This window comes from Cetorhinus maximus, chromosome 7 (genome assembly GCF_964194155.1).
Source record: "Cetorhinus maximus chromosome 7, sCetMax3.hap1.1, whole genome shotgun sequence".
Taxonomy (NCBI): Eukaryota; Metazoa; Chordata; class Chondrichthyes; order Lamniformes; family Cetorhinidae; genus Cetorhinus; species Cetorhinus maximus.
In genome coordinates this window covers 132,339,556-132,353,664 of record NC_135885.1, presented here as the reverse complement: position 1 = coordinate 132,353,664, position 14,109 = coordinate 132,339,556, and the positions used below count along the sequence as shown (strand labels likewise).

At 45.9% G+C, this 14,109-nt stretch overlaps 1 protein-coding gene across 2 annotated transcripts in view; it reads left to right on the top strand.

Moving 5' to 3' along the window:
• Positions 1–14,109, top strand: part of slain1a (SLAIN motif family, member 1a) — a 103,755-nt gene that overhangs the window by 17,517 nt on the left and 72,129 nt on the right. For both annotated transcript variants that reach the window (XM_078545951.1, XM_078545952.1), the window contains exon 2: positions 4,134–4,273. In XM_078545951.1, coding sequence (XP_078402077.1) covers positions 4,134–4,273 — 140 coding nt within the window. The remainder of the gene's footprint in view (positions 1–4,133; positions 4,274–14,109) is intronic.

The window sequence follows — 14,109 nt, the reverse complement described above, 5'->3', positions numbered from 1 at the left end:
TCAGTACCTATGAGCTTTGTATTTTGCCTTTGTGGTCGCTTGAAGCTAAAGACAATAATACGTTGTTCTTGAAGGAAATGCACACTTCCTGGGTTGAAGATGACATTTTCTTTAGGTGCATGAAATATATATTGCATACTTTTGCATAATGTATAATTCATGTAAAATCTGACAGCATTGCTAAATTGTTCACTGTAGATCATGGGGTGAATTTTTACTATTTGGCAGCCAAAGCAACCAATTTTAATCTTATAGCCGTACCAATAGTGCTAGTGGGTGGCCTGGTGGACCGTGGTGGTCGAGGCTCAATGCCATGCTGCTAGGTGAGAAACGGGTGCCTTGCTGCAGCTCACCAGCTCCGGGCAGTGCAATATCAGGCAGCCTTAACCCAGAGGCCGAACTGATTGGCAGCAAGGCAAGTTCCATATGGGCAGTGGTGGGGGGCGGGGACCAAATTGGAGGGGGGTTTTTGGGGAGCTCACTGGGGTGGCAGCTGTTCCTGGTATTCTTGTGGAGCCGAGTCGAACACTGTTTGGCCATGCTGCCAGGTAAAAGAGGGCAGAGAGTGCATGGCACATGCTGTGCCTTTATATCTCCGAAATTGGTAGTCATAGTGGATACATCATAGGATTTGCATATTAGAAGGTCCAAGTGCCTGAACTGGGCAGGCAGTCCGGGTGCTCAGTGACCCACCCCCTTGTAGGTTGGTATCAGTCCAATTGGACTGTCAATATTTTCCTTACCATTTTCAGGTTATTATCATTGAATCACAGAATATTACAGCACTGAAGGAGGTCATTCGGCCCATTGAGTCTGCACCGGCTCTTTTATGGAGCATTCCAGTTTGTCCCTCTTTCCCTGTATTCCTGCAACTTGCCCTTCTTCAAGTATTTACACAATTCCCCTTTGAGGGGCAACTATTTATTCTATACGTGTTACTGCCCCATTTCTAGGTGCTGAAGTCAGTGAAAATCTCCCTCTGTATGTCATGGTTTCTGTACTATCCTCTTTTATGGTGAATATTAAGACCTTGAGATCTTACAAACTATGGGCGGAGTTTTCCATTCTGGAGACTAAGTCCGGTGGCAGGCAGGAAAATCTGCGTGACTCCCGCTGGGCCACAGGGCGGGCGAGCACGCATGATCTTCAGCTTTTCAGCTCATTAATTATGCATTTACGAGGCTGCTGGCGAATCTCGTGGTGGGGCGGGCAGCAGAGTTGCCCGCCCAGTTATTACCTCATGGGGGTCAAAGGTCCTGGCGCTATATTTACAGGGTGCCCGGTCAGACATTTACTCTTTGCAGGCCAGGAGCTCAGGAGCTACTCCTACAGAGTCTTTGCAGCCACAGCTCATATTGGAGAAACTGGCAGAAGTGAGCAACCGAGACATACGAAGGCCCCTCCAGCATTGCCTGTTGCTCATGTCTGGATAAGGGCACCGCCAGTGAAACACCCATGGTTGAACCAATGTTCGCCAACCTCTTGACCTTATAGATATCTCACTGCCTCTTTCTGCTCAGGCACTTGCTCCTCATGGCCCTGTGATAACCGGCAACGGGCCCTCATTCCACTCATTTGGATGAGAGCCATTGCCAAGGCACGGTTGCCTGCAACTTGCATCATCGATGCCTCAGTGGATGTGTGAACGAATTGAAGTGACATATTAAGTGGGCATGACCTTTTACAGGTTTCTCTCCATCTCAAAGCCAGCGGGCAAGTGCCTAAGGCTTCAATCTGGCCTCCATTGAGACATGGCATCTCCATACCACCCATTCCAGGTAAAGGACATCCTGGAGGACCAGAGATGGGATATTCCTCCTCATACATGAACGCATGTGAAGACATTTCTCTTTGACCAGGATGATGACCCCATGTGCAAGAAGCCTCGAGCAGACATTTTTCCTCTTGCCTCTGTTCCCCTTGAGATTCTATAGAGAGACCATTGCCTTGGCAGCACAGAAACACTAACCACATGATCCCTTGTCAGCCAGAGGCATTCGCCCGGCAGGATTGAGGTTTGGAGTTGCGAGCTGGCTGCCCTCCACCAGCCGTGCTCCTTGGAGGCATTTCACCTCCCTCCCTCCCTGCCTCTGACTTCAGCCATTGGCAAATGGCACAGAATGAACGGCAGCTGAACACCTTGCTGGGGTCTTTTGAGACTCATGAGTCGGGAACAAACCTGCTGCAATGCGGGTTTCACCATAGAGAGGAGAACACAACTGAGCACAGTCGACATCCAGTTGCGACGTAATTATTAGGGTGTCCCTTTAGTCAACCACATGTGCTGTCCTTGAACTCCACCTACCCAAAAAGACACCCCCCCCCCACCTCAAAGAATCTCACTGACTATCTGTGTGGTAAAAGTTGATGAAATGGTGCACGTCACCTATCAAATTGCTCCAACACTTTCTACCTTCCCCCGGTCACCCACCAACTTCCTACATCACCATAGACCCACCCAATATCCTCTCCCCTCTGTCACCTTCAAACCGCACCCTCCCCTCCATCCCGTTACCCTGGACCCTATCACGATCCACCTCCACATGCCTCCCCTCCCCTCGGAGCTGACACCCGTTACCGTCCCCATGCCCGCCCTGACTCTGCCCCCTCTCGTTATCCGAGCCACCTGTCTTGCCCCCCTCCATCACCCACCCAGTGAGACCTGCCTCCCTTGCCCAGCTTTGCTGCAGCGCTTGCTATTGGCGCTCAATGCGAGGTCCCCAAGAAGGTGAAAGCAATAGCTATGGACCTCGAAGTCGTTGGTGAAATGAAGCTCGCCAGGAGCAAGCCTCCTATATAGGCCAGAATTTTCCGGCTCTTCCCGCTGGTGGGATCTTCCAGTCCCACTGAAGTGAATGGACATTAGAATGGCTCGCTGCATCCTCAGCAAGGCCGGAAAACCCTGGCCGTATAGTCGGGATACAGACCGTTCTAACTATCCACCGACGGGGCACTTAATTTGGAGGAGGAACGCAATTCTGGCGAGTTCGCTGTTTAATGAGCATTCATAAGATTCAAATGAATGACTGACATAGATTAGCAGGAAATGAGAGTCGCCTTTAACCCTCCATCAAAGTCGGGAGAACAAAATTCCAAACTAATTTCCTGCCAGCGGGTAACTGACGTTTCCCATCACGCCGAACTTAGTGCCCCCGCCCGCCACAATTCCCGCTCCTGGAGGAGCAGAAAATTCTGCCCTATGTTTTAGCTGTTCTGTCATGACCTCACCCTCGCTAAATGACAGAACTTGTTGTGATGCTGAAATGATGAGATTATTCCGAGCAATAACGTTAGCTAATAAAAGGTGGCGTAAGTTCACATTAGGATTACTTATTTTCTGTGTTAGGGCTGATTTTCCAAATTGTAAGCTCTTGGCAGGGAGCTTTGTCTGTCAACTATGCACATCAGAAATCGCAAGCATATTGGACAGGAAATCGTGGGCAACACATCCATAATTTCTCGAAATTTGCAGCCAAAGGACAGTGTTCCTCACTGGTAGCGAACCTGACGTCATTTTGCTTTAACTATTATTGTTAAACTGATTTTTATTAAGCGCAGTTTCTAATATAAGTTTAATACTTGTTTTTCGTTTCAGGTTTTACTTCCTTCCTGGTGCAGACTTTTTCTTTGCCTGAAATGTAGCTGTTTAAGCTTGATTTGAAACTGTGTATGCACACTCATGCATTTGTGCAGCTTTGGATATTCCCTTGCTTGCTGCACAGTGATTAGTTGATTAAATGGGCCGTGTGGTTGTTTATGATAAAACATGTACAACAATTCATGCCTCCCAGTTACTTTCTAGTTATGAATTCTTATGCAGGGCAAACATGATCTGGCTGTGTGGCTTAATCATGGATATACTGTGTGCACGACTGAGTGGCAAGAAGTGGGTTTCCTTCAGATTTCTGTTTCAATCCCTCTGTTTTGAACCCCCCCACTCCCCACATCGAGACAGCCCTTAACGAAAACCATTCCCTGGGGCTTTGATTTTCATATAACAGTGTTTATTGACTGAGGTTGCATTAAGAACAGCCACTTTTATACTCCCCATGTGTTTGTAGAAATGAGAACTAAGTGTGGCAAGATTGTTCATGGTGTTGAATGATGATAAATGTTATACTTTTTCATTACAGGTTGTATGTTTCACCAAGGAGGCAACCCACTGTGGAACAGAAAGCTCGGAGTCCTTTAGAATGGTGCAGACAGGTGCTTGACCACCCAGGTCATGAGATTGAGGCAGCAAAACGCTCATTGTGTTTTAGACTTGATCAAGGTAGGAACAAAGTGCACAAAGACTTCCTAAGGCATGTTGCTAACGTCGATCTGATCTTTAAGTACACTTTAACCCCTGACACGGATTGGCCAGGCACCAGGAACAGTCGCTTATACGCGCTCAGCTCGCATTGTGTTCGTCGGTGCATGCACGCTTTCTCCCATCACTGCAGACATTGGCGTGCACCCATCGGCCGGTGCCAGTACTGGTGTGTGCCTCCCGTCTGCTTATTTCCTGTTTGCCCCGGCTCCTTCCCATCACCCTCACCCTCGCCCTCACCCGTCCTCTCTTTCGCGCCTTCGCTGCCCAGTGCCCCCGTCTCCGGCCGTTGCGAGCTGTGATCTACCGGGAATCTCATTTTGGGGATATACAAGCTCTTTCCCCTTTACATTATCTATACTGTTCTGGGCAACTGCTTGTTTCGAAACATTTTCATCTATCAAAATAAAACTGTTCACCTGCCAAATAAAAACGCAAGTAAATCTTCACCTCTGCTAAGGTCGATCAGAATAATCTATCAATATGTATATGAAAGCACAGGTTTTGGAAGTTGCAGGTTGCAGTTCCAGGCACCGGATGTGACACCACAGGCTGTGCAAATACACGTGTGGGAAGCGCACCCCGACAGTTGTGGCGTCACCTAACTCAGCTCGTTAAATAAGCCTATAATCGTAAAAATTGTTTATTCTGAGCACAGCATTTGTTTCAGTATTCATGAGCTAGAGGACAGTTTCTTCTCCCTCCCTCCCTCCCTCCATTATTCTATATGATCCTTCATTAAGGTTTTAATGGGGAAGTAAAGTTAAGAAAATGAAAAAGGGGAGCTTGCAATAATATAATGTGCATTGATGTCACTCAAAGCAGCTTATAGGTTACACAGGTTAACAGCTAGTCCTGAAGTGTCTGCTGTTGTAGAGTCCTTGTGCTTTCTACCTCCTGACTAATTTGTCCCGATTTGATTCAGACCTATTTTTCCACAACCTGTGATGAGAACTTTGTTGATGATGTGTTTGATGAAACACTTCGTCTGCTTTGAGAGGAAGTGAAGAGAAGCTTCCACTGGTGCAATTGTATTGTTAAAGAGCATGATTCTTCACGATGCCCACAGCCCTAATTTCTCCGTGGGTCCTTGAAGGAGTCTAGTAAGTGAAAGTGAGATTGCAAATGTCGTGAGAAAAACATTATTTTTTCCTAATTATAACTAAATTGGTTGCGTTTAAGAAGATGTAGCATCTAGTTTTTAAGCGTCTATTTTGGAAGTATGGTGACCGCAACTGGTTAAACGTGCAGGATGGTTAAAATTCTGAGCGTCAGCAGCAATGCATTGTGACAGACGGGTCCTAGTAGTCAATCCCTAGATGCCAAATTCAGAAAATGCTGGAAATACTCGGTAGGTCAGGCAGCACCTATGGGGAGAGAAACGGAGTTAATGTTTCAGATCAGTGACCTTTCTTCAGAATTAATCAATAGAACAGTTTAGCCTTCAGAAACCCAGAGGTGGCAATTTCTAATGCTCATGGGCTGCTTTTGTTTCCTGAAATATCAAACTTAAATTTTAAATATTAAAATCAGATAGGATAGGAATTCTGGAAATGGCGCAGGCATATTAGCTTTTGACCATTAAGGGTTCACCTAAACCTACAGAAAGCAGTTCTATGACATTAACGCTGAATAGAATGATCCAAAATTGTTCATATTTGTAAATTTTAACCACAATGACACAAGGGGGTTCACAGTCTCTGATTCATTTGTATAGCAGTGTTGTTGTTTGGCATCATTAGTTCTCTGTGAAAGGCTGGAACTACAGGCTGCTGTTTAGTGGATTAAATGAGCTATTGTGTTTTTATAAATTTAGCCTTGCCCCTTGCTGTGTTGTGTAATAATACATTTATATTTTAAGGCACATTAAAGTCATTGTGCTGTATTTCGACTACAAGGAAAGCTGGGATAAAAAATGCTCTTACGTAAGGAGAGATTGACTAAAGGCATTCGGTAGCAGTTGTGGTTGCTGAGTGCTTTAGATTCTCCAGCAAGCTACCCTGCCTCCATTCAGGCCGCAAAGTTTGACTATTTATATCTGTAGGTGCTCAGTCCTGTAATACTGAACTCTGATAAGTTATGACACCTGAAGTACATCATATGGAAGAGTTCAGAGCTTTGATTTGTTGACTCGTTCTGTTTTACATAAGATGTTAAAACTAGCATTCATTTCTTGTGGGAGATGACAGTAGCACAGTTGCCTTATATTCCTATCATTTTAGGCAGCAACCATGCCACAGTAACAGTTGATGTTCTAGATGTTTCAAGGCAGAAGTTTGAGAAACAGTACACATATGAGAGGCCACATGAGATGTCCAGCAGGGAAGAAGTTTTTGTTTGGAGCTCCGTGTGCAAGAGGTAGAATAAAAATCAGCTTTAGCGTATGTTGTGGAGTCTTTGGGGCCGGGTTCTGCTTCAATACTGTCCCAAAATGGGGCAGTAAAGAGAAAAAGATGGGGAAAGAAGAAAAAGTATTAATTAATTCTGAGAGTCTGACTTTTCCAAAGATTTGAGTGGACATTGAGGAAGGGGAGCTAATAAAGTGCAGCTGGTCTGAGACCAGATAGAAGGAGGCAAGCTTACAGAAATCCTTACGCTTCCAACAGGGAGTTCTCTGCATATGAGGAAGCCGCACTGTTCTAGAGAGGCCGTTGTGGATTTGTATCGCAACCCACTGGCACACTCACCTGTCAAGGTCACTACAGCTCTGAACTTCTTTGCTTCTAGATCCTTCCAGGCTAAGCTAAAGACACTCTTAACATCTGTCAGTTTGCAATTCTGACAGTTTGTAATTCAGTTACGCTTTAAGAGGTGCCTGATGCCACATTTGCTAAAGCAAACACAGGATTCTAGTATTATGTAGCACAGAAAAAGGCCATTTAGCCTGTGGAAGCAGCTTCTCCTTAGCTGTGAACACAATGAAAGTACCTCAAAATTTTGAACACCTCTATTAACTTTCACTTAACCTGTCCGCTCTAAAGAGAGCAGCCACAGCCATTAAGGGATGCGCTTCACAGCACCAAGGACAACAAAGCAGCACTTAAGGACAAGAACTACAGGAACAGCACATGGAGCCATTATTAGAAGAGGACCATCAGTAAGCTGAAGTTGTTGACAATGATGACAGAGGGTAGCAAAGAAACAGGGGGGCAACACCTGTTTGTAGTCAGAGCTTAGGTGATCAGCCCGTGTTCCCTTACATTTAACAGACACATCATCCAAATTCAGGCCCACTCCTTTCTGCCTGCTTCAAAAACTGCATCGTCCCAAAGACCAACATCAATAGACATGACACCAAACATTGCAGGATCACCAGGTGCTACAGGAATGCAGTGCACATAAAGATTTCAAAAAGTTTATAATTTTACTGACTCAGAAAAATGCCTGGACACTAATTACCACACAGCTTGCAGTTCCTGTCTTTAAGTGCTGCTTTGTTGTCTCCGGTGTGAAGCACATCCCTTAATGGCTGTAGCATAGGAGGCCGAAGGCAGCTGTGGCTCAGACAAGGGGCGGAATCGTCCCAGATTTACACTAGGTGTGGTAGCGTGTGGGATAAACAACACTTTACCCACCGGCTACAATGGGGCGGCTTTTCACGCTGTATCGTCCCAAACCTGCCTGTAGCCAGAGATTAGATGATCGATCCCCAGAATACATGCCGTTTCCATGGCGGGCGGGCTCCAATTCGCCTGCCAAGCCGTCACCTCGATACTTCATCACTCCAGGCACCGCGATTGAAGTCCAGTCGCGCTCAGTGCTTCCAGCCCAGGACAGCAGCAAAGAAGATATGGCCCCAAAAAGCAAGAAGACTGCAGCCCTCGAGTGCGTTTTGGATGCCGTGGAGGCCCCGCTGTGGTGTCCTCTACCCCTGCTCTGGCTGCAGGAGGGGTAGCAACATTATTACTGTGGCTTGGTAGGCGGTGGCAGTGGTGATCAGTGCCAATGCTGCACAGAAGAGGTTGGCCATCCAATACAGATAGAGGATGGATGATTTCATCCGTGCAGCCAGGGTATGGCAACCATCTCATCACTCTAAACTCACACACACAATCCCATTACACATTCACTAGCATCTCATTCACTGCCAGCTCAAGGGACATCACCACCCATTCTCTCACACACACCCTCACATGTTCATTTGGCCTCATCTCCTCTGGAGACTGCCTCCTCAGCCCTCAGCATCTTGAGGCCACTTGCACAGATCAATATGTGCCGCCACACACACGCTGGGATACCCACCTTCCCCAGTACAGCTCTCAACCTGCAGCCTCTTCCCTTGCCTGAGGCCATTTCTTCCCCTTCCTGAAGCAAGCTCTAGCCCTGCAGCCATTGAAAAGCCACCCACATATGGCTGATCTGGTAGGTAGAGACCTGCCCGTGAACCCCCCTAAAAGTGTTGGGCCACTGTCTGTGAAGCCTGGCATTGATGACTGCAAGTGTTGACCGAAGCAAGGTAGGCAAACAAACCTTGAAGTTCCGGGTGAAGTGCAGCCCGCCAAGTGCACGCCTTATATATGCTGTTGTGAAACACCTTGGCGTGTTTTCCTGCCGGTGTGGGCGGACGATCCAGTGCAGGGGTATGAGTCCGGCGGGCTGGCCTTACAGTGATATGCTGATGTATTACAATGAGGTTCCCGATGTCCGATGGCGGGGAATGTGGCCCGCCATCGATGGGCTGAGCGGACGATTGCAAACTGGTTTCATGATGTCATGAAACCAATTTTTGTCCTTTTTCCATATGACCTGGAAATATGCCCGACACCATTGGGCATGGAAAATCCCGGCCAAGGGCTCTTGATTTGCTGGTAGTTAGCGTCTTCTCGGACTTTGGACCTCAGAGGGACCGGCTGAAAACTTTAGCAACTTGGTTGCCAAAGCAGTCTCACCCAGCTGCCTTCGTGGTATTGGTATGGTGGTTGGCAAAGGTGCTGTTATGTTCCAATCTCATTATCTCACCCGCTATTTGGCTATGGCTGAATGCTCGTGTTGATCTGCTGGCAAGCAGACTGTTGGATCTCTGTGATTTGGCAAACTCTTTCCCCCTCACCAAAGGCAGAGGAGATAGTGAAGCACACATCCTCCATGCTCTCAATATGGGCCTCTTTGAGAGATTCTACTGTTGGTTCCAGAGACCTTTTTATGGAGGAACCAGGTACAGTATCCACTGAAGTGACCATATGCTCCACAGTTAACTGCAGAATGATAACGCCAAGTGTCGGAACCTCTCACAAGTTGTCAGTAGACTCCTGCACCATCTCTGACACATTTGAGTAGCTTGCTGGTAGACACTCCAATGCATTCAGCAATTGCCAGAGATCAGTTGATATTTGGAATCTAAGGGAGCCGAGACCTGGCAATGGGGCGGGAAAGTGGAGTGGAGGTCGAGGACTAGCCGTGGTCTTATTGACGGCGGCGCAGGTTCAAGGAGTATTCGTCCTCCTTCAGCTCCTATTTCAAAGCATTTATTCATTTTGTTCTCCCAAAGTTGGCATCACAGGCCGGGATTTTCCGACCCCCGCCATGGTGAGCTCAGCCAAAAGTCAAAAGTTCATTGACTTTCGGTGGGGCCAGACGATCCCCGTGGCGGGCGGGGCTGGAAAATCCCGCCCACAATGCCCGAATCAGGGGTCTAATCTTTGAGCCAGGCAGATCACCAGCGCTGAGTATTGGCCAGCTAGCTGAGCTCACTAATGGGACCCACAGGGAGTTGGGATTGTTTCCACTCAGCTGTAGAGAGCATTGCACGTCAATCCCCTATCATTGATCTTGATTAAGAAAAAACAGCAGGACATTTGCCAGTAACAGGAAAATACTGCAGAAGGTGAAAACAGGAGTTTAAAAATAGGAAATGCTGTAACCGCATTGTAGGTCATTCAGCATCTACAAAGTGAAAAGACAAATTAATCCTTTGGGTGGATACACTTTGGTCGGAACTGAAACCTAAAAGATAAGCAGGCATTTTCATGTTGGAAAGATAGACAGAAAAAGGGAGGGGCAAGATCTTATCCTGTTGCAAAGAGAGTTATTGGGTTGTATGACTCACAAACTATTAAACAGAAGACTGTTTGGTCATATACAAGATCATCTCACTGAAGCAATGAAAAGATATTAAAAGTAAAATAAATGCCCAATTAGTTCAGAGGGTAAAAATAATACAAAAAGGCATCTGCAGGTGAAAAGGCAGGAAATACCAGAAAGAGAGAGAGAGAAGTTGTAATTGTAATTAATGGTCCAGATTTGAAAGCTATCTGGTAAATATAGACTTCTGGTAATTCTGGGCTATTTCTCTGGTTTTTATTGACGTTTCAGCTATCTTTAGCATATGTTGCATTATGACTTTGAACTGCTCTCTCTCTGGCAGTCTTCAGAACTGTAAAATACAAATCCAGCCACTCAACCAACCAACTGAAACTGGAATTTTTATGTGATTTTAGTCCCGCCATCATGTATAATGGGAAAATTGCGGTTGTACAAGCACATCCGTTATAAACCATGGGGATTGCACTCGGGGATCACTTAGGCTCTGCTCTTGCTCATACAGCATCTAAATGGTTTAGGCTAGCAAAAGTAGGCTCAGTCCCTAAAGGGGCCGGGGGGGAATGATGTATTCCAGGACAGGCAAACAGAAACTTTGCTTGTGCAGATTTCTCAGTAGCTTGGCTTGGAGACTCTTAAGTGTGGTGATGGATTTCTGCTTGTGTCATATACCCAGCTGACTAAAACTGTTTCATACATCAAATGAATCTAAAACTGTGGGATTCTTTCTTTTGACTACTTTGCCAGTATTTTCTTCACTATATAGTGATGCATTTCTTATGTTGGTAAGGAATTTAATCTTTGTTAATAGTTAAAGAATATCTTGAATTGGGAATATCGTACAAATGTCAACTGCCCTATCAATCAAGTTGTATTTAATGTAGGAATGTACACCAAGGCACTGCACAGTGATAAATGAGAAAGCACCAAGCCTTTGACACAGGGCTGGAAGCGGTGACTGGAAACTGCTTTCCTTATAGAAGAATTTTCAAAATGGGGGAGGAGGTAGAGGGATCAAGGGACTTACAAAAATTAAAACTGAGAAAACTAGAGGTCCTGCAAGTGAAGGGAATGCACAGCATGCCAGAGCTAGAGGATCAAAGCACATGAAAGGGAAATAAAGCTGGTAATGGTGGGGCAGTGGAGTGATTTGTAGATAAGAATGAGGATTTTAAATTCACTCCATTGGGGACAGCAGGGAGCCAGTTGTAAATTGTGAGGGCCTGTGGTGGAGAGTAACCAAAGTTTAATGTGTAATAGTGTAGTAGAAGGGTCTGGTATCTACAGGGTTAATGTGGACTGACTACAGTACAGCCCACACAGTGACGTAAGAATGCACATGACCTAGGGTCAGTGTGATGTTGGCCAGAGATGTATTAAGACCTAGGATGGAGATAGCTCCACGCCAGTACCCTTTACTTTATATGTGTATCTAGTTACAAGTAGTTAATAAAGACTCCCTGTTAACATACAGAAGACTACAAAGACTTCTTTAACAGACATGTTCTGCAACAAACACCATCCCAACGCAGTGGCAGCAGTGGGTTTCAAACACATTCCTCAGCAGAGCTTGGAACCTGAACCCAGCAACTACTCATTGGCATAACAGCTGAACTAACCAGGCGTAGTTCAACATAAAACAATGGAAGAAAAGAGTGAAAGCGTATCCAAATGCCAGCCCAACCTCCAAGCCAACAACAAGAATCAGATCCAACAGAGTGTACTACTCTCCTGACAGAGCGGCGAACAAGATGTGGAAGGGTTATAAGGCCCCCATACCGCTTGAACCTCTAACCTCAAGGGCTTGAAGGGGGGAGATTGGATACTGAGGATGCTGTTAATGCTAATAGTGTAATAGCAATCATGTTGGCATAGCATTAAGGTTGTAACAATAAGGTAAATTAAGACTTATAACAACATAAGCCTTGAAGTAAACTAAAGTAACTCTATATCCATGGGATAAAGACTTGGCGGGAGGTGTAGTGGAAGGGCTGGTGCATACAGGGTTACTGTGGGACTGGGTACAGCACCGTCCACAAAGTGATGGAAGAAGGCATGTGACCTAGACCTAGGGTCAGTGTGGCTTTGGCCAGAGATATGTTAAGACCTAGGATGGAGATAGCTCCATGCCGGTACCATTCACTGTCTATTTGTATATAATTTCAAGTTGTTAATAAGTACTTGCTGTTAACGTAAAGAAGTCCTCGTAGTTTCCTGTAACAGACATGTCCTGCAAGCAGCGCCATCCCAACAGATAGGATGGAGCACTGGCAATTTAGACAAGTTAGAGCTAATGGAGGGTGGAGATTAGGAGACAGTAAGTAGATCATTGGGCAGGTTTACAGAGAGTTTCATTGGTGACTTTAAGTGTGAGTTTTATATTTCTCAATTAGATGCATTAACACCTTATTGTATTTTGACAGAAAAAAAGGCTAGTATTTAGATAGAGCTTTTCATGACCACTGGATGTTTCAAAATGTTTTGCAGCCAATGAAAGTGCAGCCACTGTTGTAATGTAGGAAACGCGGCAGCAATTTGTGCCCAACAAACCCCAACAAACAACAATATGATAGTAACCAGATAATCTGTTTTTTTTGTATGATGTTGACTAAGGGATGATATTGGACAGCACTCCAGGGATAACTCCCTTGCTGCACTTTGAAACAGTCCCATGGGATCTTTTACATCCACCTGAGCAGGCAGATGGGGCCTCAGTGTAACATCTCATCCGAGAGATGGCGCCTCCGACAGTGCAGTGCTCCTTCAGTACTGCACTGGAGTGTCAGCCTTGACAGTGCATAAGGATGTTTTAGTCAGAACCATGGTTAACTTCTGTGGCGGCTGTAATTGTTGTCCCGTAATCGCATCTTAGGTTTCACTGTCCCATGCATCTGCCTCTCCTCTTGATCTTTTTTCAAACTTGGAAAAATGCACCTTGTTTTCCAATTAGATTAAGTTTAAAACCCAATTTTAACTTGAGGCAGAAATCAGGGGGTGCAGGGTGTGAAAGAGGCTGTGAACCTCCATGGAGCGCGAGACCCAAGAGACCTTCGTTCCCAGACCTCCTTACCATGGTCCAATACTGGCTTCCGCCTGAAGCTGGCAGGAGTAACAGCGCTGCTGCTGAGCAGAAATCTAGGCTTGTCAGGGTCAGGCGGTCATTCAGGGACCCTCAGAAGCAGTTGTTGACAAGGTACCTCAGTAGTGGAGGTGGGGAGGGTGGAATCGGAAAAGTTAACACAGGGGAAAACCTGGGGGAAGGGAGTCCCAAGATATGCTCGTGGAGCTAGGAGGAGCTTGACGTTAACTTTATTCTTCTTGGGAAGCAGCTGCTGGGAGACAGAGAAAGGCAGTTGAAGGAATACTTTTCCCCCTGATTTTTATTGCTCCCCCCCCCACTCCCCCTCTTTTGAGGGTACAAACTTGGGTCTTCCTTTCTTTAATGCTGCAGTGACGTGTGAGGCGGAGGGTGGAATTCTGCTTTCAAACTCTCATGGTAGAGTTGGAACACAGATGGTTTGGTGCAAAGCAGTTTAGAGCGGTGTAGATTAGTGCATACACCCAGCCTTGTTACTGTTGAATGTCAACCATAAACCATCAGAACTTCTGACAGCGTAATTGTGAAATGGAAGAAAGCATCTTTGTCTTAATGCTCTTCAATTGTGCTGATGAGGCCCCGCTTTTTAATTTAAGAATTTAATAGGAGTATGTGAAGCGCTTGTACCTGCAGTCATTTCTACAAAATAAATTTACAAATG